General features: G+C 38.0%; 2 protein-coding genes across 3 annotated transcripts; one reads left to right on the forward strand and one right to left on the reverse strand.

Moving 5' to 3' along the window:
- Positions 1-1213: 1213 nt before the first annotated feature.
- Positions 1214-19725, forward strand: LOC113673019 (uncharacterized). Of its 2 annotated transcripts, none has more exons than XM_089182402.1 (17): positions 1214-1738; positions 5797-5901; positions 10520-11191; positions 12017-12141; positions 12935-13027; positions 13361-13427; positions 13548-13606; positions 13979-14256; positions 14609-14748; positions 15015-15146; positions 15378-15903; positions 16023-16886; positions 17276-17398; positions 17850-17952; positions 18124-18188; positions 18333-18480; positions 18749-19725. In XM_089182402.1, the coding sequence occupies exons 1-17, from the start codon at positions 1628-1630 to the stop codon at positions 19044-19046; spliced, it is 3909 nt and encodes a 1302-aa protein (XP_089038528.1). In that variant the 5' UTR covers positions 1214-1627; the 3' UTR covers positions 19047-19725. The 2 variants fall into 2 exon arrangements, with proteins under 2 accessions (XP_089038528.1, XP_089038527.1); XM_089182401.1 differs by lacking the exon at positions 1214-1738 and adding an exon at positions 4607-4891.
- A 574-nt stretch (positions 19726-20299) lies between these two features.
- LOC113673027 (uncharacterized) lies at positions 20300-24460 on the reverse strand. The gene is made up of 2 exons (XM_027189375.2): positions 24055-24460; positions 20300-21339 (listed from the first exon to the last, which is right to left on the reverse strand). Exons 1-2 carry the CDS (start codon positions 24335-24337, stop codon positions 21029-21031), a joined length of 594 nt encoding a protein of 197 aa, XP_027045176.2. The 5' UTR covers positions 24338-24460; the 3' UTR covers positions 20300-21028.
- Positions 24461-24818: the final 358 nt, after the last annotated feature.

The raw sequence follows: 24818 nt of genomic DNA on the forward strand, positions 1-24818 counted from the left end.
AATCTGTAAAAGTTAGTTAACTGACTTGAGTTTGATGAAGTGGAGTAGGTGGTTTTGCGTTTTTCAGGACGTTACACAGCCTTGCTAGTTTCTTCATGGCTATGAGGAGCAGTCTGACGGCTCCTCAGTATTATGCGGGACTGCGAAAAGATGCGACAAACCATGATTGTTACATTGTCTGCTTACAGACTTTCCATTGACAACGCTGTTTCCAGTATTTAATTTTTCGTCTTCAATTTCGCGCTGTTTCGCGCCAAATGACGCTCAGCTCAGGTCTGGTCATAGTTTGCTTATTTTTCAGTTAAGCGGGGAAACTATGGAGTACCTCCAAGTTCTCTTTGAAACTTCATTTCCAATAGTTTTTATCTGTGGGTTTTTACTTCCAAAAAATATCTTTTGATCACCAATTTAGTAGGGTCCAAGCGTTCAGATATTAAAACGAAACCCGATAGTTAACGACGGTCAGTTCGGGTCCGGGGTGATGATGTTAAAAAAAAAAAAACATCAAGTTCCCCGATTCAGGGAGGTTGCGAATGTCGGCCATGAAGCAAGAACTCCACTCTGCTACAAATGAATGCAGATTGTAAAACTGGTACTCTGACGTTCAGCTTACAGCTGGCTGAAAAAAAAAAAGGGTCGAAACTTGCTTCTCTTGATGAATAGAAGTATTCCCTGGAGCGGAAACCACAATCAAACTTTTATGTGTCTCGAATTCGAAAGTGTCAAATTTTCTTACAGAGTTGACTGAACAACACATCGTTAAATCCGGCATTACATTGAGGTGTAAAGCTACTTAGAATTGCCAAAAATTAACAAACTTATATATCGAACCGAATTATAATATAATTAAGCGATGTAAGATGAATAAATTTATACGGATTATTGATTTATGGAAAAAGGAAGCTAAGTAAAGGAAAAAGAAAAGATGTGCATATCTCTGAGAAACACTAGACTCGACAAGATAATTTCTTTCGAATTTTTTTTTATTTCTTGCTTAAACAGCCGCTGATCTTGAGATAGGCTTTTTTTAAATTCTTTATGTAAATTATTCTAAATATAGAAGGACTACATGGGTGCAAATAATTTTTTCTTTAATGAGCACCGATACGATTAATATGATATGTCTACGTTGATACTAGCCTTATGAAATTAAAGATCAAAAAATGAAAAAAATTGTTATTGTAGTTGATGACAGAATTTTTTTTAAAAACTATTTCATCACGGTTGCTTACCGTCGAGGTGCTTTTCATTGCATCTTGAACCTGATGACTAATATCTATGACTGATATTGACTTTTTACAGGACCAGAAAAATACTGTATAAAAATGGCTGCAAAAGTATAAATATCGTTTGATTTATCTAGCTTCAAGGTACAGAGTTCACTCCATCTAGAACACGGTATTTCGAAATCGAACAGTTCTTGGATAATCAGTCGGTCGGAATCTGGAAGTAATGGTGTGAATATAAAAAAATTTGATTGGGATGGTAACTTGCGTCACGAAAAGTACGGAAAGTGATATTCATTCTAATATGTGACAACGGATTTTAAACGCATTCTTGAGGTGACACAAGCGCATTGAAGTGGCACAAAGGTTGGATAAAGCTGACAAATGTGAATTACGACTCAATGGCCGAGCGACTGAAGACTTATCAGACAGATTTTCTCTCGTTCAAACAGAAAGCACTGCGTATCCAAGCCTGTTACCAACGGAGAGAACCAACAATTTTGGAAATGGAGGTCAGTTTTTTTCGTAAACAGAGACAAGTGTTTTATGCCATTGAGCGGGCTGATGATCAAATTATCGAATGCGATACTTAATATTCGTATGCAACTATCCTCAACTTTACTAAAACATAATGTTATTATTACTATCGATTACATTGATCAAATCTCAAAACTCCTGCCAGTAATTTCTTGCTCAACCAAGAAGCTTTCTTCACAGATCAAACTGCGATGTACAAATTACGAATCAAAATGGCTGCTCTGAAATAATCTATTACCCGTTAGGACTGTCAACAGAAAATGTCGAAAGGAAATGTTTAGCACTTACGAGCGATAAGAAAACCAGGAAATGAAAAAACGCAAATGGCTTCTCGGAAATTATTGGCCAGAAATGATTTCTGCTATAAGATGAACATTTGAGAAAGCAAGTTCTCTCTTATCTTTTTTTTCCATAAATTCTCTTTCTATAGGGTAAAATAGAATAATCATAACAATCAGGTGATCTAACCGCAGATATTGTAATTGTTTTATTGTTGTCAAACTCTGTTCAGACCAGTCTTGAACTGAATGTGCCTTTGCGGAACAAGGAAATTAACACTGTCAGTATCAAACTTGAATATCGATAGACAGTTACTGGGGTTAGAAACGTGCGTGACAAACGTTGAAAAAAAAAATATACGTCTATATTCAAAAAAGGGAAGAAAGAAAAAACACTTTTGTCAGGGACGGATGGGTAGAATGCAGAGAAAGGCTTCATTCGAGACGGCTGAGGGTTTTTTCTGTTCCAACTAAGAAAAAATAAAGCCGCTTTGTGACACTCGTTGATCGATCAGCCTGTCTAGTCGAGAATTGTGGAACAGTATACACTTGACAACAGGCACCTTGCTGTTGCTCATGATCCTCGATTAGGTACAAATGAGGGCTGTAAACCAACTTTCCTTTCCCTTCCTTAGTGAGAAATGAATCGAGAAATGAGTCAATTATCATAAAAAAAAGTTTATAGAAAAAAATTGTTGAATAGTCAAAAAGTTGAGAAATTAACGAACAAGCCAACGAAGTAATTGCTATTAAAACAGATGGATTAATGAATTATTGAATGAAAATGATGACGACACAAACGAATGCTATGCAAATTGCGTCGCTAGAAGCTTCTGTTAAAGTGATTTGAAATGAAGGTCAGTAGATGCTATGTTCAAAAGGTAAACTTCAATCTGTTCACAAAATCATGAGACATTTTTCGAAGCCGGATTTTAAACCTCAGCTGTCGGATCGTTTCGATGTCGTTTCAGTTGCCGATCATTTGCATTGAATGATAGCCAATGGATTTGTCAGCTGATTTATTTGCCCCTGCTAAATTGTTGTTGTTCTAAAAGGAATTCGAGGAACGAAACAATTTATTGATTAAGATGAAGAATAGCTTATTGTTCGAGAGGCGTAAACATTTTAACAGACTTGACTAACACTTCCTATCCGGATAAGAAGCTTTGTGTTGGTTTCAGTTTGAGCGGAAGCGAGGCTGAAGCGCTACATCAAAGTATTAATTTGGTGACATTACGCAATAATCCGGAAAACTGTAGAAGGATTATTAATAAAAAGGTTGCCCTCGTTGGATGACCTTGAATGAAATTAATCATACATAAATAAGTTTTATCAGCATCCAGTCGAACTAAATTTTACGTTATAAAAATAGAGAGTTAGATTATTCTACAGTCATAGATCAACGAGGTTTCGTATGAAACTACGATGGGTTTGTACTTCGGATTATTGCTCAATCGCCGGCCAGATTTGGGGGGGGGGGGGGAGGGGGGAGAAGGGATGTAACTCATCCAGATTATTTACCTAGATCTTGGTACCAGATCCTAAACAGTTGCTAAGCTGATCTATAACAGTTACTTTCTTGCGCTATCGCATTAGAAACCTCAAGTTGCTAATGAAGATGCGTTGGTGTAAACCATTACGGTGGCCTCTGATTTTTTTGTTACGTTATAATCGGTGATGAAGAACTTCCAAAAACAGAAAGTGAAGTACTGGAGAAGCCAAAAGCAATGTAATAAATATACTAAAAAGATTTTGCAAAGCTCTATATGTTCAATTTTCTCGTAATTATTCAGCTACACTTGCATAAGATGTAGAGTGCTGGCTGTAATTCACACTTAGATACATCAACTGATAAGCAAAATTTTATATAGTTCTTTTTCTTTTTTTTAAGTTTATTGTTGTTTGTGAAGTTGAAATTTTTTCTCTAATACAATCATCCGGTATTTTTGTTCGTTTTGACGGAAGAAGTCTGCCTCATTGGTTATTTACAGCGGTTTTTGATTTGTATGCTATTCCTGATGCTAAAAATGATGGGACAATTTTAGACACTTCCCTTTCCATTTTTTCCACACAAATAAGGAACCGAGCGATTCGTGTGATGTATTCGAATGGAATTGCGTAAATAAATTTGTTAACTGCTAGATGATGTCACAGTCCATGTCAGACTAATAAAACGTCCATCAATAATTATAAAAATCAAAATGCGTATTATGAGATTAAGACAAAGAGAGTTAAAAGATGGGCACGGAAACTCGTGTCACATCTGAATCGAAGAATGATCGGTCATCGTCATGCTTGTTCAAAATTCTTTCAATTTCATACGATTTATTTAGGGATGACGGTTTTACTCATAACATAGAAAAAAATCTCGAACATACTCTCTCTTAATGTCAGTTCTTTAATGAATTTGTTCTTGAGAGTTTTAAATATCTCTTAGCGACCCATGCAAACGAAAGTTATTTCGCAGAATGACATCATGTCATTATGACTCCCACACCTCCCTACTAAGTCGCACGTGACCAAAATTTAATGGCGCACATAATAGCGCTTCTTGATTGGTGGTTTGAGTCACGTGGGAGGTCGTAACCACAAAATCCACTCAAATTTATTCATAGTTTCATAACAGAATGATTCGAATTGGTATCTTTATCGTTGAGGAATGACTCTTTCGTTGTGTGGCAATACACCGTTGTACGGCGAAGGATTTGGATTTAATTTGGCGCCGAAAACATGAAGGTTACGGTGTGTTTTGATGCTGTGCGTGTCATCGTTCCGTGCGGGAATGGCGAACTTACTGTCACTGAGCTTATAGAACGAGCGGTTTCGAGGTATCGCAAAGCTACAAACAAGGCAAGTATACGGTCTGTTTATAAAGTGTCTCTCTCGACAGTTAAGCATTGCTGTTGCTTAAATTCCGTTCTCAACTGTCTCGCCCTTGTCAACTTTCGATAGAGACCGAGTCACGATTATTACTTGGGTAATTCGGATGCGAATTGCCTAAGGGTCTATTAGAATCTCATTTTTGAGTACCACAGCTTCGTGCGTTTGTTTTTTCTCTGGGTTTGAATTGTATACAAACTAAACTTTCTTTACCCACGAATGCTAATGTCTTTTGGTTCAGTTTGGTCGCACTCTCTCGAATAACTTGTATAAGTCCGATTTCCGGCGCACGGTCGATGGAGCGTTCGATTGAAGTCCTACCAAATTTAGCCAAGCTGTGAGTTTAAAGGTTTGTATCGAACTAGCAAATGAGATTTAATTGCCTCAGGTCGGTTTCTAAATATTAGATTTTCATCGTTTGATGGCAACATTAAATAAACTACAGATTCCGGTAAAAGGCTTCAAATATTCTTGATTTTTCGCTTTGCCGGAAAACTTCGTCGCCTAAAGGGTTCTACATTGTTTGCAGCATAGCATATCGATTTATTATATCTTCGCTTCTAGTAAATCCACAATCGATATATTGCGGTGTAATTTCTCTTAAACCTAACAATGAGAGCTTATTTATCTGACAAATTTTCTGCTTTCCTTTATTCTAAGTGTTGGTTTTAAATGTAGCTCTTGTGCCCGGCTTTGGTCAGGGAGGTTAAACTCAAACACAATTTACAACTTAACACCAGTTTTCTTTAAGGGTATGACTAATGTTCAAGGTTACGTTGACTAGATTTTCAGCGATACAATTGCTTTTTTGAGGCAGCAATTGTGTAGTGCGATCCTTTTAACCAAATACTCATTTATATTTGCTTTATTTGCAGCCTGCAGATGAGCACGTTCAAGTGCATTTTCTTGAGACCAGCGATGATCGTGCTATTCTCGATCCTGACGATATACTCAGTGATGTGGTCGACGACAAAGATAAGGTACTATTATCCTTTCCTTCTCCGATTTCATGTCTATCGTATTGTTTTTATAAGGTATTACTCGCTTAGATTAAATTTAAAATTACACATTTATAAATTCCGATTGCGTCCTGTGTTATTGAAATTTATTACGCTGAAATGATCACTTTATTTGATAGCGTGACACGCTTTACAACTCTAGTAGCAGAATTTTTTTCCTATCAAAACTAGAACTGTTGTTTTTATCCTGTCCAATTCCACATCGGAAGTTAATCTGTTGAGGTAATTTAGGAAATTTCAAATCAATTTCGTAAGAAGATCAGTATTTTTGTTTGTTTACTGAATTTCAAATATGAAAACCTCCTGTTGAGTCGTGTGAAAAATTTTGTCTCTTTTCCAGACAATTTATTCATGAATCATTGTAACAAATTTAACAATGTCCCTTGTTCAGGACAGATTTACTTGTGGTTTTTACTTTGCTTCCTTCTGTAATTAATTGATCCGGGTAATTTTGTTCCTCATTATGAATTGTGAAATTTGCTTGTCATTACAAGTAAAATTTGTGTGCATGCATTGTATTTTGTGAGAAAAATCCGTGATTTTGAGAACCAATTTCTGCTAATTTCAACATATGTTTTCTTTGTTGATAATGTTATTCTCATCTGCATTTCTCAGTTTCAAATATTTTATTATTTATCACCTTGACTTGAAGATTTTACACATACACACATTCCAAGGTTTTTGTATTTCAATTGCTTAGACAGAATGATGCAACTTTCACCGTGTCAGTTTGTGCCTGCTAAATTGAGTTGGGCCTTAAATACTGCAATGTTTTAAAACTACTGAATACTTACGTAGCTTCTGGGAGACTTAATTACAGACTTAATTACAGAGTATTGGCTCATAATGAAGAAAATCCAACAGACTGTTCTTGAAAAAATTAAGAGTATTGTGTCTGCCCTTTGAGAGTTTTGTGCCAGTATTTCAGACATGACAATTGATTCAGGCATTCAATTAAAGGGTACTTATTGTTTTAATGTTGACCTCTGAAACTGAGACCATGAATGGACCACTTCTTCTACAGCAGTCCATTTAAGGGTTGATGTGACAAGATCTTTGTTGTCGCTATAAAGAAGGGTTAAATTTGCCATTATGATTTTCTAGTCCCAAATTCACTTGTTATATGGCAAATGTTGTTTCCATAAGCGATCAGTATTCAGTAAATATAGGACCTAGTTGTCTTAAACACCTCTTAGGCTGGCAAGAGATGGAAATTTAAGAGCTTAATCAGGAAGACTGTAGAAGTTAGCCATCTAAGTCCCATTAGGATTCGTGTCTACATTGATGTCATAATTTGGGTAAGGAGTATTATATCTGTGACAGAACAGAGAAACAATGCTGTGCATATCTGAAGCTTACTGATCTTACTATTTACATGATTATCGTTGGTGGTGTTGTTTTTTTTCTTTTCTGTGGATTTTAATATACAAATGTTACAAATGTTATTATGCCATAATCCTTGCATACCCGGATCAAAGTCCATAACAAGCTTTTTTGTTCACCATGTGTAGAGTTTCCTTTCATGACACTTTTCACCTTTTTCAATGGTACAATACAGGTTACTGATTCTACTTATAAATGGGTCACCAACTGTAGCTTAAAATTCTAGAGTGGAAGTGTGTTGTGTACATGTCTAACAATACCAACCTGTTTGTGTATGTGCCAAGGTTGTGTAACTAGAAGCAGGTTAATATTTTTTAATCCCAGTGCAACTTAATATCTTATGCTATCTCTAAGGATAAGTTAACTCCTGAAGTGTATCTGTGTAAGGTTTTTACTGAATCATAAGTGCTAGTTAGGTATTTACTTAAAAAACTTAGTTGTATGGGAGGATGTTAATTTAGGGCAAGCTCTGGCAGTTTTTCTTCTAGCCTTGTGGTTAGTCTTAGTGCATGAAGGGTTTCCTCTAATTGAGTATTTGAGTTACTCTGTGTTATTGGAGTGTCACTAAACAAAATAAGTTAACTTGGGCACCTCTGGCTTCTCATTGCAAGTGATTGACTGGATGGAAAAATTGCAAAAATTGCAAAAGAGTTTTTGACCAGTGGTATTGATTCAAACTTACTTGCTCATAATATACTTTGTGTATAGTTGTTTTTACTTTCAATGAAGAATCTCAAGAAAGACTTACTATGATGTCCAATCACTCGCTTGTCTTAAAAAAACCTGAGACAGTCCAGCATTATCCCTAGTTTTTTTTATGATACTGAATGATGTTACAGTTGAAGAGATACGGGAAGTGACCTTTGGAAAGTCATGATTCTTTGATCCTGAAGGCTAACTACTTATACAACAGACAACAAAGTCCACTTAGACAGTACAATAGTGTCTTTGTACAGCTTGTGAGCTCATTAATTTGTCTTTCTTAGCTTCCACTCCTAACTATCCATTTTGTGGCAGACTAGTTTTCAGTATTTGGTGTTGTATATAGCTAAGTAGCTGTGTATGAATAATTATGTTCACAGGATTGAAATACTGGTTTCTCCAAAAATGATGGCTTCTTTGTTTGGGTATTGTTTAAAAGCTTTTACAAAAGATTATTTGTTTTGGCTGAGATTCTCCTTTCAGGTACCAATAAGCGGCATGATCCAAATTCACATAAAACAACATGTGTGTGTTTGTTCAACCATTGTAGATACATAGATAGACCAACCTGTCTTTTTTTTCACTTTTTCAGCTGTTGCTGAACTTTGATCAAAGGGTTCTGACTTTAATATGATTAACAGTAAGCTTGATCATTTAACATGATTTTTTTTTATTTTGGGACCCATGCTGTTTTATTTCATGAGTAATTCATTGGAAACTGCAAAAAAAATTATAGGCTATGTGAAATGATGAATATAATAGATGGTTGTTGAAATAACCTTGATATGTGTGTGTGTGTGTGTGTTGATGGTTAAAATTGTATAATGTGCAAGTCAATGAATGTTGTAATGTTTTATTATAAACTGAGGTTGTTGATGACTATATTTATGGAACTTTACTGCTGTGTCTGAGGTGATGTTTCTTGAAATGGATTAACAAAGTGATTTTATCCAATTTTTAATTGGTTTTTTTGTCAAAAAGTAATTTTTGGATGGATAATATTGGCAAGTTCTATGGAAGTGTATTTTTGTTTTCACGTCTTTTAGCTTTCACCTATTAAAGTAAGTGAAAATTCTTAATTAAAAAAGTGACCCTTTCTATTGCTAGACAGCTCTAACAGAAGACATTGATTGCTTCATTCCAGAAATTTTTCTAATTTTATTTCTTGACAGTTAAGTCAAATTGTCATTTAATTGTTTGCAAACTATTCCTATAGTGCTTGCCAATAATATCTCGGCGAGATTGTTATGCAAAATATTGTTGATAGAAGTGCCAGAATTCTTTTTCTTGACGAGTACTTATTGGATAAAAACATTACAAAGATGTCACTTTATTCCATATTGTTTTAACTGCAGCATACACAACTCCTGGAGTAAAATAAACAGAAATTAGTCTTAAAACTTCCTTATATGGCTTGACAGAATGGGCTTTTGGAAAACCTTTTTAAAGTTAATTGTTTTTACTTTTTGTTGACATTTCTGATGTCAAATCAATTTCATACTCTCAAGATGGTCATAGTATATTTCAATATGGTTGCTTTTCTGGCTAGAATGCCATTAGAAAGAATGTAAAAATTCAAAACCTGTCTTTATATTGTCAAAGTATTTAGCCTGAGGGGATTGTTGGAGACATTAATCAAAAATTAAAAAAAAAAACCTTTTGATGGGTAGGATACTTAAAAATGAAAATTTGCATTGTAACTTAATCACTGCAAAGCTTACAGCAATTGTTATTAGTAATTAAAATACATGTTATAAGTTTTATAATTTTCTCCCTTTTATTTTGATAAAATGTATATAAAGTGGGAAATTATTGTTGATCTTTACTCAGTTTTGACTGTAAGAGTAGTCCTGCATTTTTAATGGTTTGTTTGCAATAGCATGAGTTAAAAATTGGTTTAGCAAATTGCTGGTTCAAAGCTAGTTAGAATATTTGGTTTTTTAGCTGATTGTACATTTTGAGTCGACTTCATCTTGTAACATCTTGCTCATTCAATTACTTGATCATAACCCATTAACTTCAAAATCTCATTTGTAATTTTCCCAACTGTCTGCTATACTGTTCTCGTGATGTTAGTTTGGAAAATTTGATATTGGATCCACTTATAATCCCTTAACTGATATTTTTCTTTATTCTCTCATTTGTCTGCTTGATATTGTAAGGAGAAATTCTGTGTTGGTCACTCATGAGAGCTAAAGGGTTAAAATACATGGAAATAAATGATGATAATAAATGGAATTTGGTAGTGGACATTGCACAAGGTAGCTCTTCTTGTCCATTGTTTCCAGGTCAAATTAGGCTCTAGAATGTTGGTTTTTGTGGAGGGAAGGAAACAGGAGAACTCAGAGAAAAACCCTCAAAGTAGGAATAAGAACCAAAAACTAACTCGATCCACATGTGACACCAGGTCTAGGAATTGAACCTGAATTGAACACAACCCATCCAATTAATAACTATTTACCCACATAGTACAATGCTTTGATTTGTTTTGCAGTTACTCGCCGTTTTTCAAGAAGGTTCTTCTCAATTTCTTCATCGGCCAGCACAAAATGGCAGCTATGGAACAAGTGCATCGTCTATAGGAACAGCAAGTCCTGACTTGTCACTGCATGAGGATGAACCTCCAAAATACATAGAAGAACCACCCTTAAAACAATTTGCTCCAACAAAACCAAATGCAAATGGTGAAATTAAGACTGAACCAAGGGCAGTGAAAAGCCCCCCACCTCCTGTACCACCTAAACCAGTTAGAAACAGCACCAAGAACAACAGTAGGATTTCTTACATTGAATCTATCCCTTCAGAGGATTCTGGAATATCCTCACATGATGACAGATTTCGAATAAGTTCAGACTCATCAAAGTCTGAAACAATTGAGAGTGTAGTTGTCAAACCTACAATTTACAGGACAGGTGAAATGACCTTTGTTGCAGTTGGGAGGCCTGTTAACCAAGCTGTGCATAATGGTCATAATGGTCATAATGGTTATGCAAACCATGACATAAGACGTTTCTCATCAACGAGTTCTGACCATGCTGATAATGAACACAGTGATATAGAAGAAGAAACATTTTCACTGGGTCGTAATTCAACTCGGAAATCTATGTTTGTGGATAGCCCAATATTGGACAGATGGGCTGAGCTACAGGAGGAGAGAATGTTTGTGGTGAGAGAGGCATTTTACTTTTAATTCTAATATTTGATCTTTTGTGGTGCAAGGTTGTTTTTGGTTATAATTTTCCTTTGTTTGGAGCTTAATTTTGCTAATTACTGTTCCAAAAGGTAAAGGAAAATAGAATTTTGGCCAACAATAAACTGTTTTACAACAAACATGTTTTATATTGCAGAATTAGTGAAATAGTTAATATAATGAAGTGTGCAGGTGACTCAGAAGTCTTGTAAGTGTTTAAGGAGCAAAACTAGCACCTGTTAACTGTTAAGGAAACCTGACAGAATGGTGGGGTATAACATATGACTTCATAAACCCTTGCAATAATTAACAACTGTTCACTAAAGTGAAGGTGGCTAGTGTTGGATATTCAGCAAGCTGCAAATCAGTGAGGTAATATTTACTGCTAGCCACTGAGGTAAATAGTTGTTTTAGTTTATACTAAGAAACAGTGAGATAACGTGGCACAAAAAGATGATTATCTTATTTATTTCAGCAATGATTACAAATTTTTTGGGCGCAAATCTTGTGTGAGTAGCTCTGAGGTGAATGGCAAAGGGTATTCAGAGTTTGAGTAGCCAATCAGAGCACACCTTCAACTCTATCCACTCTTTTAATATATACAAATAACCTTTGTTTCTCCTTGCTCCAGAGATTTTAATAGGCTCTTATAACTCTGTCTCCTCTGCAGACTTAACTTAACTGTATATCTGTTAGTGGAAATATTGTCATTGTAATCAATGTATAATCTGTTGGTTTTCTTGAAACAATGCTCAAACTTCATTTACACTGTTCGTAATTGTGAAATGCACGATTTCATAGCATAATGCAAACCGAAGTGAGCCAGTGAGTACAGTGACGTCTCCATCAGAACCAAGCTCTATTGAACCTGACTTTGCTCTGAAGTATGACGATGATCAGCGATCTCAAAGCTCTCATAGTAGTGGGTAAGGGAATGTCTTTTGCTTCTGCCTTTTAATAGTCATTGCATTAGGCCATTTCCTAGTCAACAACTGCATTGCCAAGTGAAGATTGGGTGCCTGAGACAACCAGGAGCTTCCACTATTGGCAGCCAGCTCCTTAATGGAGACTGCTCCCATGTTGGACAAGTCCTGGCAACCCAGCCATGAGCCCCCACACAGGAAAGGGAAACAGGCACTCGTGACACTGAATAAACAGTAGAAAGAGGGAGGGAAGGGGTGGGGTAAACTACCTGGAGGATGAGCTGGCACTCCAAAAAACACTGAAAGTTCATGCTCAAAGCATATGCAAGGGGACTGATGCTCTTTGTTGTTAACTCATTGAATTACTGTAAACTGCATATAAAAAATAGTCACCTATACTATAGGCCAAGTGCCTAAACCTCTGGTGGGAAAATGACATTTATTTGCAAGTGAGAGATTAAAAAAATTAATATCAAAATGTTTTACTTCCCTTAGATTTTGACATTGGGCTTTGGGAAGCTCAGAAATGGCCTCTTAAATTTATTTCTGTGAGGTCTTTTTTTTTTTTTTTTTAGTACAAGGTTCATACTAAAAATAATTCAAATGATCTGAAATAATAATCGGTCCAATTGAATTATTACTGCACTAATCAACACATTGTAAAGGCAGGTGCTTCATAAAATTAAATGAAACTGGAACACAAGATTAACTGCAAGAAGCCTATCAAGTAAACTGTGCTTTGTTTTTCTCTGATAGCACCAATCCAAATATTTTCTACTTCAAATATTTATTACAGGGAACCTGATATGATTATGATTGAGTTGAATCGTGAAGATCCACAGGAACCCTTAGGATTTACGGTGACAGGATATAGAACAGCAGATAGCAGGTAAATTTATGTTGAATTAACTTGTATCGTTTTGTTTTGTATGTAGAGGGGATACCAATTATCTTGGCTACGTTCACTCAGTTTTGTTCGGGTGCAATACTTTTAACATTTTGCTCTCACAGCACCCTTCCCACTAAAGAGCCCTTATGGATACCAACGAACCATCATGACAAAATCCTTGTAGGGTGTGTTGGGTTGGTTGCAGCTTCGAAAATAGACCTTTGGGGTATGTGTGGTCACATGTTCGATATCTCGCCCTGAGTCTGGATACGTAACAGCACCTAAACACCAGCATTATTTTCAACAATATTTGAATCCATTTCTCAATGGCAGGGAACTTGGGCTCATCGTTCGAGACATTTCACCCAGTGGGTGTGCAGCGAGAGATGGGAGATTAGAAGTAAGTTAATACTGATCAATTTGATCAAGTTTTTTTTTTCCTTTTTTTTCGGATGTGTTGTCTTGGCCAAGGTTTCTTTTTAAATGGAAAAATTGCTGAAGAGAACTTATGTCTCCGCAGATAGCAGATCGAATTGTCGAGGTGAATGGTTTGAGCCTGATGGACGTACCAAATAAAAGGTAAGTGAAACAAAAGATACTTCGTCTTGAAGCTGTGGGAAATTGATATGTAATTTATGTACTGTAATTTTACGGGTCTACAAGGCCAAATGCAAGTTGTACGGTAAAATCAATTTTGCAGCGCAGTTCAAGGATGACATGGCATTGCAGGGTAGTTTCCAGTTTCAAGTCGATCTCGAGTTTTTCCAGGGAAAGTGGGAAGGAGGCGAGAAGGGGCTCTTTAGAGAGTAAGGGCCTTGTTAAAAACTTGAGGTTTAGAAGTGAAGAGAATGTTTATACACTGGAAGTAAAAGAAAGCTGGTTTTGCAATTTCAACTTTGTTAGAGTAAGCTTTAAGTGTTCAGTAGACAACCGAAATTTTTTTCATTTTAGAGCGGAAGAACTTTTTGCGGAAGCAATAAAGGCATCAGTCGTAAACCTTGGAGTATCTCGTACTCATTCATTCGTCCCAGGACAGAAGAGTGACACACCACATGAGGATGAAGTCGTACACGCCCAGCCCATGGAAGAAAATAACGAATCACAAGAACAAGATCAAACACAGAGAGGGATCCTTCCTCTTACACCTCAGTCAATGATCAGTTCGCCTTCGATTCCTGATAACAGCTTCAAGAAAGTGAATAAAAGGATCCTCATTGAACTTATGAAAGGTAATTTTTTGGGTAACTTGGCGCAAAGCTTGGAAACTTCGCTGTCGAAAAGAGAGACCAACTGTAACTTTCTGTAACATGGTCGACTATTTTCAGAGTTGTAAACGCACTCGCCTGCTACTGAAAAACGTGGGGTAACCCTATTCGGGTCATTGTGCCCCCTTTTTTTGGCAGGATGATGAAATTCCTGCAATGCCTATCTTCAAACTAATGCATAAATAATAGCAATTTTTTCAGGGAAACGAATTAAAAATGCTGGACGTAGCTTGCGATAGACTGTCCCGAAGGAGAGTAGCAATGCAAATCAGTAGGTATACAAACTAAAGCCCTAAAATAAATTTTTTTTGGTCAGGCACTGATGGTCTTGGATTCAGCATCACTTCACGCGACAATCCGGCCGGAGGGAACACGCCAATATTCGTGAAGAGCATCCTTCCGAAGGGTGCCGCTATCGAGGACGGACAGTTGAGAGCAGGAGATCAAATAGTGGAGGTAACTGAATTCGTTCCGAAAACCCACACCGCCGTCATAAACAATCAATCAGGTGTACAGCTTAAACCAGTCGCGACTAGGCTCTTTCTTGCGCTGTAGGTCTCGGGAAAATTAGTTTTTTTTTTACTGTGATTGGCTTCTTATGAATTTTTACTTGGTTCTGATTGGCTTCGGTTTCAGGAATATTAATCGAAAGGCACAGGGAACAGGACACAAATCCGTTTCCACCTTGAAATATTTTTCATGTTGTATGTATCTTTTTACAGGTAAACGGACAGAAAATGTTCGGCAAAAGCCAAGCGGAGGCCGTGAACGTTTTACGAAGCACCAAGGGTCTGGTAAAGATTCTGGCTCAACGGGAGGAAACGGTCCAGTCACCCAGACCTCCTGCGATACAGGTGAGGTGATTACACAGAAACACTCCAATCATAATTTACTTCTCACAAGTAAATTTTAATCAGTGTCAATAACGAACTGTTTCTTCATGTAAAATCCGCTTTTGTTTCACAATGGTTTTCTGGTCAGGGATATTTACTCTTTGGGTTTTCGCTCAGTTTTGCTGACAAAAACGCTCAAAGCGTTAAGCGGATGAGTTTTGAAACCGCTCTTTTTGCTCTTTTCCCCCGAAGGTAAATGAAGACAGTATGAGTCATTTTAGAGAGGACGGTCTCCAAGTTCTTACGTTCAAAATTGCTTTGGACGTATCTGGCGCGGCAGGCCTAGGGGTGAGTGTTAAAGGCAAATCACGCGGTACAACTGTGGAAGGTCGAGACAGTCCTCAGGACAAGGGAATCTTCGTCAAGTCCATCATTCCTGGCGGCGCAGCAGCAAAAGATGGTCGTCTTTGCCCAAACGATCAACTTCTCCGTGTAAATGGTAAATCGCTAGTCGGGTTAACAAACCAGTCCGCTATGGATACGCTAAGAATCGCTATGCAGTCCACAAGACCTAATCAAGCCTTCATTGATGTGACAATCGCGCGCGAACAAGAAGAGGCTCCACCACCCCCTGGGGAGTTATTTCATAGTAAATCCCTGGAGAGGCTCAATGCGCCTGATCAAGAGAGGCCCATTGAGGCGAGCTCCGAAGAAAGACTCATCGGGGGATCACAATCACGCACTTCCGAGACAGATGGTGGTTCTCTCAAAAAGGAACGTAAGTGAAGCCCTCTATTGGTTGTATTGCCTCCTAGTTGCGGTTAAGTCTTCAAAGTTTAGAGTTGTAAAGATTTTAAGTGATAATTGCATTATTTTACTTTTCGTCATCAAACGTAGGACTTCCAAGTAGTCAGGAGGACCAATTTAATGAATCAATGGTCAGCAGGAATCTGAGCCCGATTCGAGCGAGAAACGCAGTTCACCGAAATGACTCGTACTGTGTGGCTGTCAACAAGAGCCAAACACCTGGTTCTCCATTTTATAGCCCCTTCAGGCAACGCCCAGTCCATCGCCCTAGTCCTTTAGCAATGGCAAATGATCGAGTGCCACCCCTTGCCACCAGTTCTCCGACAAGAACGTCAACGCCGATGGATGGTCGATCTGAAAATGGCATCGAAAGTGGAGCAAATGTACTCACAGGAAGGCCCATCAGTACCATTGCCATACCAACACCGCCTCTCGAAAGCACCGACGAAAAACCTTCTAGTCCCTCACAGGCACCTGTTAAACCACTTGCTCCTCAGCCCCCGCCGAGATGGGACTCAGAGGTAGATCCTTCTGCGAATAATAATTACAATTTACAAGCAAGGCTTAAGCTAAGGCTCAAAATGCCAGATGCTGAGAGACCTCAAGAGGAAGGCACCAATTCCAAACCCCCATCTCCGCCCTCGCAGTTTTCGAACCAGTCACCCTCCCAGGAATGCCCTCCTTCTTATGATCAAGCTGTGGCCCGCCTTGGTAGGTCCCCACACGCGTCAGTCAGCTCGGAGCATGCGACGCCGAGAGAACGGCGGAAATCGTTGACGGAAGAGAATGCGGAGAGCTCCATCATTGCTCCTCCCAGTCCCTTCTCCACCGAGGAAAACCCGTTTCAAAGGGACGGCTTTGGGCGGACGTCAATGTCGGAAAAACGAGGCCGAGCAACCCTGGATGCAAGGCAATCAGAATTCTTTGTGAAACGAGAACAAGACAGGAATGAAGGTCGGTAGATGTCAATCATCTTTTCACCACTACTAATCATGAACAAGTACTTCCTTCCTGCAATATCAATACGTTATCCAGAAAACCGGTCACAAGAGTAGAGAAATAAATTAAGGAAGATTTATTGAAGGTTAAAATTAGATGCTAGTTGATGGTTTTCCGGGTCAATTGACCTTGTTTGGTACTAAATTTGGCCAAAAGTGGCTTTAAACTGATCAACTTAGCAGAGCTTGAGCGAGCATTAATTGAACGAGAGCTCGTAAATTTATTCTCATTTATGTTTATTTGATCGCTGTTTTTGTGTGGCTTTTGTTTCCTTGTTGATTTGAGGTTGATTTCTGTCGCCAGTTTTATTTTAACTCTTTGGTTGTTTCTGGTTTTATTTGTAGAGTATTCGTCTCCGTCAGAGGATGGTGAAATCGACGAGGAAAAACCTGGACTGACAGTTACACGCCAACCTCTCAGAAGGGCTGACTCAGATGATGAGCAGCTACGACATCAATTGGAGGAAGGTGAGGCGTTGTAGGTGCACTATGATATAAGAGTACAACAACCGGAGCCTTTAAAGTAAGCTCGATATCCAGATCTAAAATTTTTTATTCATCTCTTATAACAAACGGAAGACCGTCCTCAATTTCAAATGGTTTCCATGGATTTTACGCCGTAAAACCCGTGAAAACCATTTAAAATTGTCTGTAGTTGCCTTACTGGAAATCAATGGGTTCAAAAAGGGCTTTAACTATTCGTACGTTCTGATTGTTTTTCTATTTACAATCTTTTTTTATCTTCCCCATCAGTAGCCGTCCTTGTTCCTTCTCGACATTTCATTGTCTTAATGTGTTTTTATACCGTACCTAACTGAAAGTTTTAGTCTCTTTCAAGTAGCAGGTGTTTTCCATGTCACAATAAATCTCGTGTGCAAGAAAGTTAATTAATTAATTGCTTGTCTCTCACCTTTGGCAGAATCTAAAGAGGAAAAACGACCTCCTCCTTATGGTAGAATGACAAAAAGTCGCTCGACTGGACAATTGAAACTTGTGGGACTTACAAAAGCCAAGGAGAAAAAGTAAGCAGTCAAATTTAAGAAACTAAAACAGCATATTACGGCAGAAGTAGTGTTTTGTCATAGTACTTAGGAGCAGATCAAGGAAATTGAAGATTTTCTTTCTCTTTTGTTGCATGTAGTTTACAGCAAGAAGGAAATTATTACTGACAAGGGCTTCTTCTTCATTTCCAGGGCCAAAAGTAACGATAACTTGAGTTTCACAAGCGCAGTGGAAAATGCGAACCGATCTTATCCAGGTCAGCTGTGACATTGTTTTTACCATATTACTGCATTTAAATTTTCCGAAATGTGGATGTTCCTCAACAGAATAAAGTCATGATACGGTTAGTTTATGGACTATTTTCTTACTGTTCTGAATGAACTGGTTTATTGCGTTACAGGTGACTTTCAGAATGGTCACGCAAGGTTTAGTCCTTCGGACGAGCAAGAAGTACCCATAACGATGAGGAGCAATGCTGATTTCACAGCAGTACAACAGAAGCTTGGTGCGAAAAAGCCCTTCTACAAAGGAATCAGTTCTGTTTTTAAGTGAGTGTTCATTCATTATTTTTGTTTCATGTAACTCTTTGTGTAACTACAGAGCTAACACCTTCTATCACTCGTACTCTTTTCTTTGGAAGACCACGGAAACAAACGTACGAAGGAACAAATAAAAAATTACCAAAAAATAAACAAAGAAAACGCTTAATCACAGGTTTAAAACCTCAGATTCTGAGGAAGTAATTTAAACTTTGATTAACGATTCACTCACGGTTTGGTTTCAATGTGTGTAATAATCTTTCATCAACTCTTTTAGGATCGGAAAAAACAAGCGAGGTGACTACAATCTATCGGAATATGATGGTCCAGCGTTTAAACACACTTATAATAAAGAAGCACTCATTGACTTTCCCGCCGAGCAGCGATACAGACAACTTGTCAATCATTACGGTCAGGACAAATCGTCAGAACGCGCTAGCACGCTGCCGACTCGAGGACGAAAAAAACGGGAAGCGAGAGAAAAGGAGGCTGAACAAAGACGCCCTCCCCCCCCTCCTCCACCTCAGGTGATGAAAGTTGGAAGAGTTACAGTTACTGCGCCCACTAGAGTTTAACCCTTTAACTCCTAAGATCTGATTGTTAATTCTCCCCTCTAGCTGCTACACATTTCCTTGTGAATTGGTTACGAGAATTTGTTGTTCAATCAAAGTAATATCTTGTACCTGATGAGTTTAAGTATTCTCATTACCTGTTTGCTGAATAATGTATGGATATTATAGGGAGAAGTTACATGTTAATCACTTCAGGGAGGTAAAGGGTTAACAAGCCTTCAAGACCGTCAAACGCTTCGCGAACGTTAGAAAACAAAACTGAGTTATTTCTCTTTGTATGGCAACTTGAAATGATGATGCTGTTATATCCTTACTGAGTTTACAGTTGCATAGCGAAAATTTTCAAGGAAAAAAATGTGAGAAATCTTTGATAGCTATTTTATACCAGGAGGTATATTAACCAAGAATTTATCGCATTCTATTGATAGATTTACTTCTAAAAAAAAAAACTATTATTTTTGAAGAACCTGAAACACATATTCAAATATTTTGCCTGACGTTTTGTAAAATTACAAAAGCATATCTATACCTGTCTTGTAAATAGATCACCTCATAATGAGTAACTTTTTGTGATTCCGTTTATCCGAAATATTTAGCAACGTTTGTAAGTCGCGGTTTATAGCTAAAGTTGTTGGTAATCTGAGATCGAGATATATACTAGTATAAAAAGCCCATTTTATAACTGTTTGTTGTCATGTTTTCTAAAATATTATATTTTTTAATTTAGTTATTAGTTTATCTTATCGATGGTTGATTCTGGTAAAATTCCTTCTTGCTGCAAAGAAAACTGTAACATTGTCAGTAAGAAATAACAGGGGGTGAAACTAACTGTGAGAAAACTGGGGCAAACCTAAGAACTCCTCTTCTCCTTCTCCAATGCCGATGGGTTTGTGCTGGGTGTTTCTTCCTACGCTCAGTGATTGGTCCACAAAACTCGCTCCTCCTTCTCGACCAATGTGATACAGACCCTAAACCAATCGTGACATAATTGCTCACGTTACCCGCTCCCGAGGGAGTTTGCATTTATTTATTTGAGAAATTCCATTGGCTTCCTGCTTGTGAGCTTTTCCTATGTTTTGATTGACATTTGAAGTTTCGTCCAGAATAATTTCAGCAGGGTCCGAGGGCATTTTTTTTTTTTTTACCTCTGTACTGCTGCTTTTCCTTTTATTTTTGATATCATTTCCCACCCTTGATCAATAAATTTGTTTTGTTTGCCCACGATTTTTTGAAAACGAAATTCAACCAGAACAGTGTTAAATATAAAATTCTTATCATCACTTTTATTGGAGATTTCATTCTCTAACTAAAGGGAACTCTAAAGGATAGTTTACACGTGCGACTATTAATCATGAGTGCATGATTACAGCATTATTTTTCCAAAACAACAACAAGTGACTGTACATAAACACTTCTTTACTAAAGAAGTGACATTTTCAAAGCAAAACAAACCCGGGAAGGCGGCATTCTTCGCGCGAGCAGCTGAAATTCCCCCCTACACCCCGAGATAATCTATAAATTGGGTGTTTGCGTGAGAAAATTCAAAAACAAATAATATCACACATACATATCTGTTTGCAGTCCCTCGCAGATATCACCTCTCCAGTCTCAGCTTGCATCTTCACAGCTTGTAACGTCCCTCGCGAATGAGAGCTTACTCACACTACACATACGGCGAATCTCTTGAATCACATCTTAACCCTTTACACCCTAACATCAGTTTGCAAATTCTCCATTCTCTTCTCTACACTTATCTTACAAGGAGAAGTTGCCTCGTAATCAAGACCTTCTTGGCCTTGCGATCATTACCTTAAATCTAATGACCTTAGGAGTGACACTATTGGGAGAAATTAGATGTTTATCACTCTCAGGGGTTAAAGGTTAAAGGGTTAAGCGAAATCAAGTCGATGCCTCTTTTTTCTTTTTGCATCAATCCAACACAACCGGAAAGTAAATTTTTCCATTGCACATCTTCTCCGAATCCATTAGTTTTTCTCTGCAGTTTTCTTGGCTCGGTGCAATTTTGTATTACGATCTTTTTTCCCTTCCTGCGAATGTCTCCACTTGACTCGTCTATTTTGGAACCAAACCTTTATCTGATGCTCCGTAAGCCCAAGATACAGCGATAAGTAGTACCTCTCCCGTTTATTCAAATAGTGTTGACGCTGGAAGCGGTCCTCCAACGTTTTTCGTTGGTGGTCGGAGAAAACCGGACGGGACCAGGATGGGGAATGCGTTTGCCTTGTCACACTGAGGGGAGTGGTGAAGGTAACATTTGGGCGGGTGTTTAAGAGGTCTGGAAAAATAACGAAAATGATCATTATCTGTTGAAGTTCCTTCCTAAAACCAATGTATTGAATAGCAATTCCATCGGAAGATTTAAAGGATCTTAATATCTACTTAAGTGTGCACATCCGGTGAATTAGTGATCACAAGACAGGCTTTTTGGCGTAACAAAACAGGAAAACCACGGCTTGCCCAGGTGCTAATCTGCTAAAATGGGGTGGGGTTACGACCTCACACTACTTACGCAAATATCTTTAATTCTCTCTCTCTTTCGTTTACAACTGGCGCGCGACCTCTGTGATCTTATTGCTAAACGAAAACTATTTCTGACTTGCCTTTACAATAATTGTTATTAGAAAAGTAGGCAATTTGTCTTTATGATCAGTTTATGATCGTTTGAGTGCAAAAATTAAACTTATTATCAACTGTCACTCTTAAAAAATACTTACATGAACAAGGTATATTGATTTAAATTCAAAAGGAGATCTATTTTTTTAAGCAAAGATTATTTCCATGGCCTCTTGAACGAAAGGTGAAAGATCACGAGTTTCAATAACCGATATCTCACGAAATTTAGGAATAATTTATGGTTCTTTCTGAATCATATGAAATTCATTTTTAGTCAGTGTAAATGAATAATGCTTAAAAACGTTTTGAGGAAAGAAATAGGGGTTTTTTAAGTTTTTTCATGATGATATAATTGTGTATCATTGGATCAGCATTCTAAGTAGAAGATTAACCGGAGGTTTAAACCGGTTCAAGACCCAGTATGAGGTGAAGATGGCACCAGCAAAGTGTCGAAGGTCTTTCCAGAGTCACAGCAAGTTGCTAAATGTTTCGACCTCTAGATGCCCTCACAATCAATAAGACCACCGTCGGTCTTTGGTTTTTGTTTTTCCCTTTTTTGCTTTCAGTTGAAGAAAAAGTGAGAAATGGTTGCAGATATTGAATGAGCCTGCGCGTCAATTTAACGGCGGAATTTTGTACCAATTTAGTGTAAAATCAATTAAGCTTACTTTTCGTTCATGTATTTTTGCATTTATTTTATGAACCAAGAAAATATATCCTCTTGTGCTGTAAAGTCGAGTAACCACGCCTTAGGCCTTCTTATGATATCGATATGTTACCTGTAGTAAGGGTCAAAATGAATAAACGAGAGGTGTTATCCTTCCACGATGACACTAGACTCTCCATACTGATTTACAAGGAAAAGAAAACAACCAGATGCAAAGTAAATTACTAGCTACATCATGGGAGTTACGGTTCAAAGCTACCTTTGTAGTAAGTTCCAAGAGGGGTCAATTTTCGTAATACTAGCTTTTAAGACCATAAGTTAAAAAAAAAGGCAAACGAAAGTAATCAAACCACGATCTAAAACTGATTTAAATCATTTACTGATGTATCCAAACGAAGATAATGAGAGAACAATGCGTTAAAATGTTGGAACATCAAGTAAACTAGGCACTTAATACCAAAGTAGATTATTGGATTTTTTTCTTACGTGAGGCTATGGAATTGGAAATAAAGAATGTTCCGTTGTTTACCAGCCATCAAAACGTTTTCTTACTTACACGGAACGAAGACGCAAAACGTTAAAAACTGCGCGCAGTTAACATAAAGAAGTGTTACGACGAGGTAGGTTTCCCAATGTTTGAAAATTTCTGCTATTTCCCTTTTTTCACACCTAAGCAAGAAAAAGACTGGATAGTGAAAATGCCTGAGGAATGACCTTCAAGTTGCTGCAACGCAGCTATTTCCGAGAGTAACTTGACACAGGATATGTCACATACTGGCGAAGCTCTCAGAAAAGATAGCATTACGTCTTGTACATATGGTACCTCTTGTACTCAAGTTGGAATCACTCCATCACTCTCCAAATTAACATATTTTCCGGCTTTAAATAAGTAAAGGAAATAGTGGCCGGTAGTGTAACAGAGAAGTAACAGCTTGGTTGGTTTTAAACTGATCAGTATCGTGAGCGTGGCGGAAGCGAAAGCGACTCACTGTCCGAAGAAGAGAACTCTGTAGATCAAAAAAGGACACACACGTGGCTGTCAAAGAGCATCGCGCAGATTTGCGCAAAACTCTAAGAATAGAAAAACTCACTGTCTATTATTTTTGACGGTAAAAAAAATATTTCGTGACTTCCTTTATTACGTTATAGGCTAGGCCGTTAAGTTCTAAGCTTTCCGCTTTGTAATGCGCCAAAAACCAAGATTTTCTCTTTGTTAGCCGCTTTTCGCCTTGAGCAGTAAGACATGTTGATTGGTGGCGCTTGACAATTTCCAGTTCATTTTGAGTTTGCATCGTGGGTGTCGAAGTCGGCGAGTCTGGTTTGTAAATTGTTATGAATGGTTTTATGGCAAATTAAATTGAAATACGTTAAGCTGTTAGCCACAATCCGCTTTGAATAATCACGATTTGCAATCTCCATTTCACTAAGGTTGGATTCGATATTCTATCCTGGTTCGAAGTTGTACTATACACTCGATGGAGACAACTTTTATTTTGCTTTAAAACTAAATTTTACCTCTTAGTAGTTGCTTTAACAATTTTCAGGTAAGGATACCAAACTGTAGGGATTTCAAAATGACACAACGCTGAAAATCTGCCAGTAAACAAGTTAATTCGCTTTAAGTGCGCGCTTGCACCTTAGAAATTGATAGTAGTAAAGAAAAAAGGTCGCCCTTTGGTTTTTTCTAAAGATAAACCATAGAGCTTTTACCTGATTTTGAAGAACCATACAGAATCGTCTCAATCCCAAAATTCAGTTTTTCTTGTTGTCTCTGATGCTGAGGTTTCCACGAGGCGTTTAATTCGGTTGTTTCTCGCGCTTTATCTGTTTGCATTGGTGTTGCGAATGGCGCGTCCGCAAAGCTGTTAGCGCTCAAGTGTGGCAGAGTTGTTGTAAGTTTTAACTGAGTCACCAGGCTGTCAGTGATAGCACTCATTTGTGGAGGAACCTTTCCGTAGAAATCACATTGACAGTAAATCATCGACGAGTTCATAATTTTATGTCGTAAGGATTGTCCAGTTTGAGCTACTTAGGAAATCCTTAAGTCTCCTGTGACCATCCTTGGGACCTCCCACCTTATCACAGATCAGCACAGTCGATAAAAGTTTCCCGTCCGACACCCATTTCTGCCAATCACCTTATCTTGGACTCTGTGGTGTCTGTACGTATCTTCATTGTTTTCTGGAGGAGGAGGAGGAAGGGGGGGGGGGGGAAGGTGTGTGTAAGGGGTACCACTCACGGTAAGGCCTAGGGACGGATGAAAACTGTTGTAACCTATGATCAGATCTGGTATTTTAAATCTTGGCCTTTTTTTTCAAAGATATAGAAAACTTTACCTATTCATTTCAGACGAGAACAGTTAAAAAAATCTTGAGCCTATGCAGTGTAGGGGTGTGTTGCAAATTAGGTTGGTAACACTCGGAGGACGCTCCCTGTCTCCCCCCCCTCCCCACCCTGTCTTTGCTTCCTGGGTG

Source organism: Pocillopora damicornis, chromosome 9 (genome assembly GCF_964200805.1).
Source record: "Pocillopora damicornis chromosome 9, jaPocDami1.2, whole genome shotgun sequence".
NCBI classification, from domain to species: Eukaryota; Metazoa; Cnidaria; class Anthozoa; order Scleractinia; family Pocilloporidae; genus Pocillopora; species Pocillopora damicornis.

What these genes read in the sequence shown, in the direction of transcription:
- LOC113673027 (XM_027189375.2), bottom strand. Translation starts at nt 24,337, where the DNA reads ATGAACTCGTCGATGATTTACTGTCAATGTGATTTCTACGGAAAGGTT. An exon ending in GTATGGTTCTTCAAAATCAG is followed by an intron (nt 21,340 to 24,054) that starts GTAAAAGCTCTA and finishes TTATTTTTCCAG; the next exon opens with ACCTCTTAAACACCCGCCCA.
- LOC113673019 (XM_089182401.1), top strand. Translation starts at nt 4,772, where the DNA reads ATGAAGGTTACGGTGTGTTTTGATGCTGTGCGTGTCATCGTTCCGTGC. An exon ending in CCAGACCTCCTGCGATACAG is followed by an intron (nt 15,147 to 15,377) that starts GTGAGGTGATTA and finishes TTTCCCCCGAAG; the next exon opens with GTAAATGAAGACAGTATGAG. An exon ending in AGAACAAGACAGGAATGAAG is followed by an intron (nt 16,887 to 17,275) that starts GTCGGTAGATGT and finishes TTTTATTTGTAG; the next exon opens with AGTATTCGTCTCCGTCAGAG.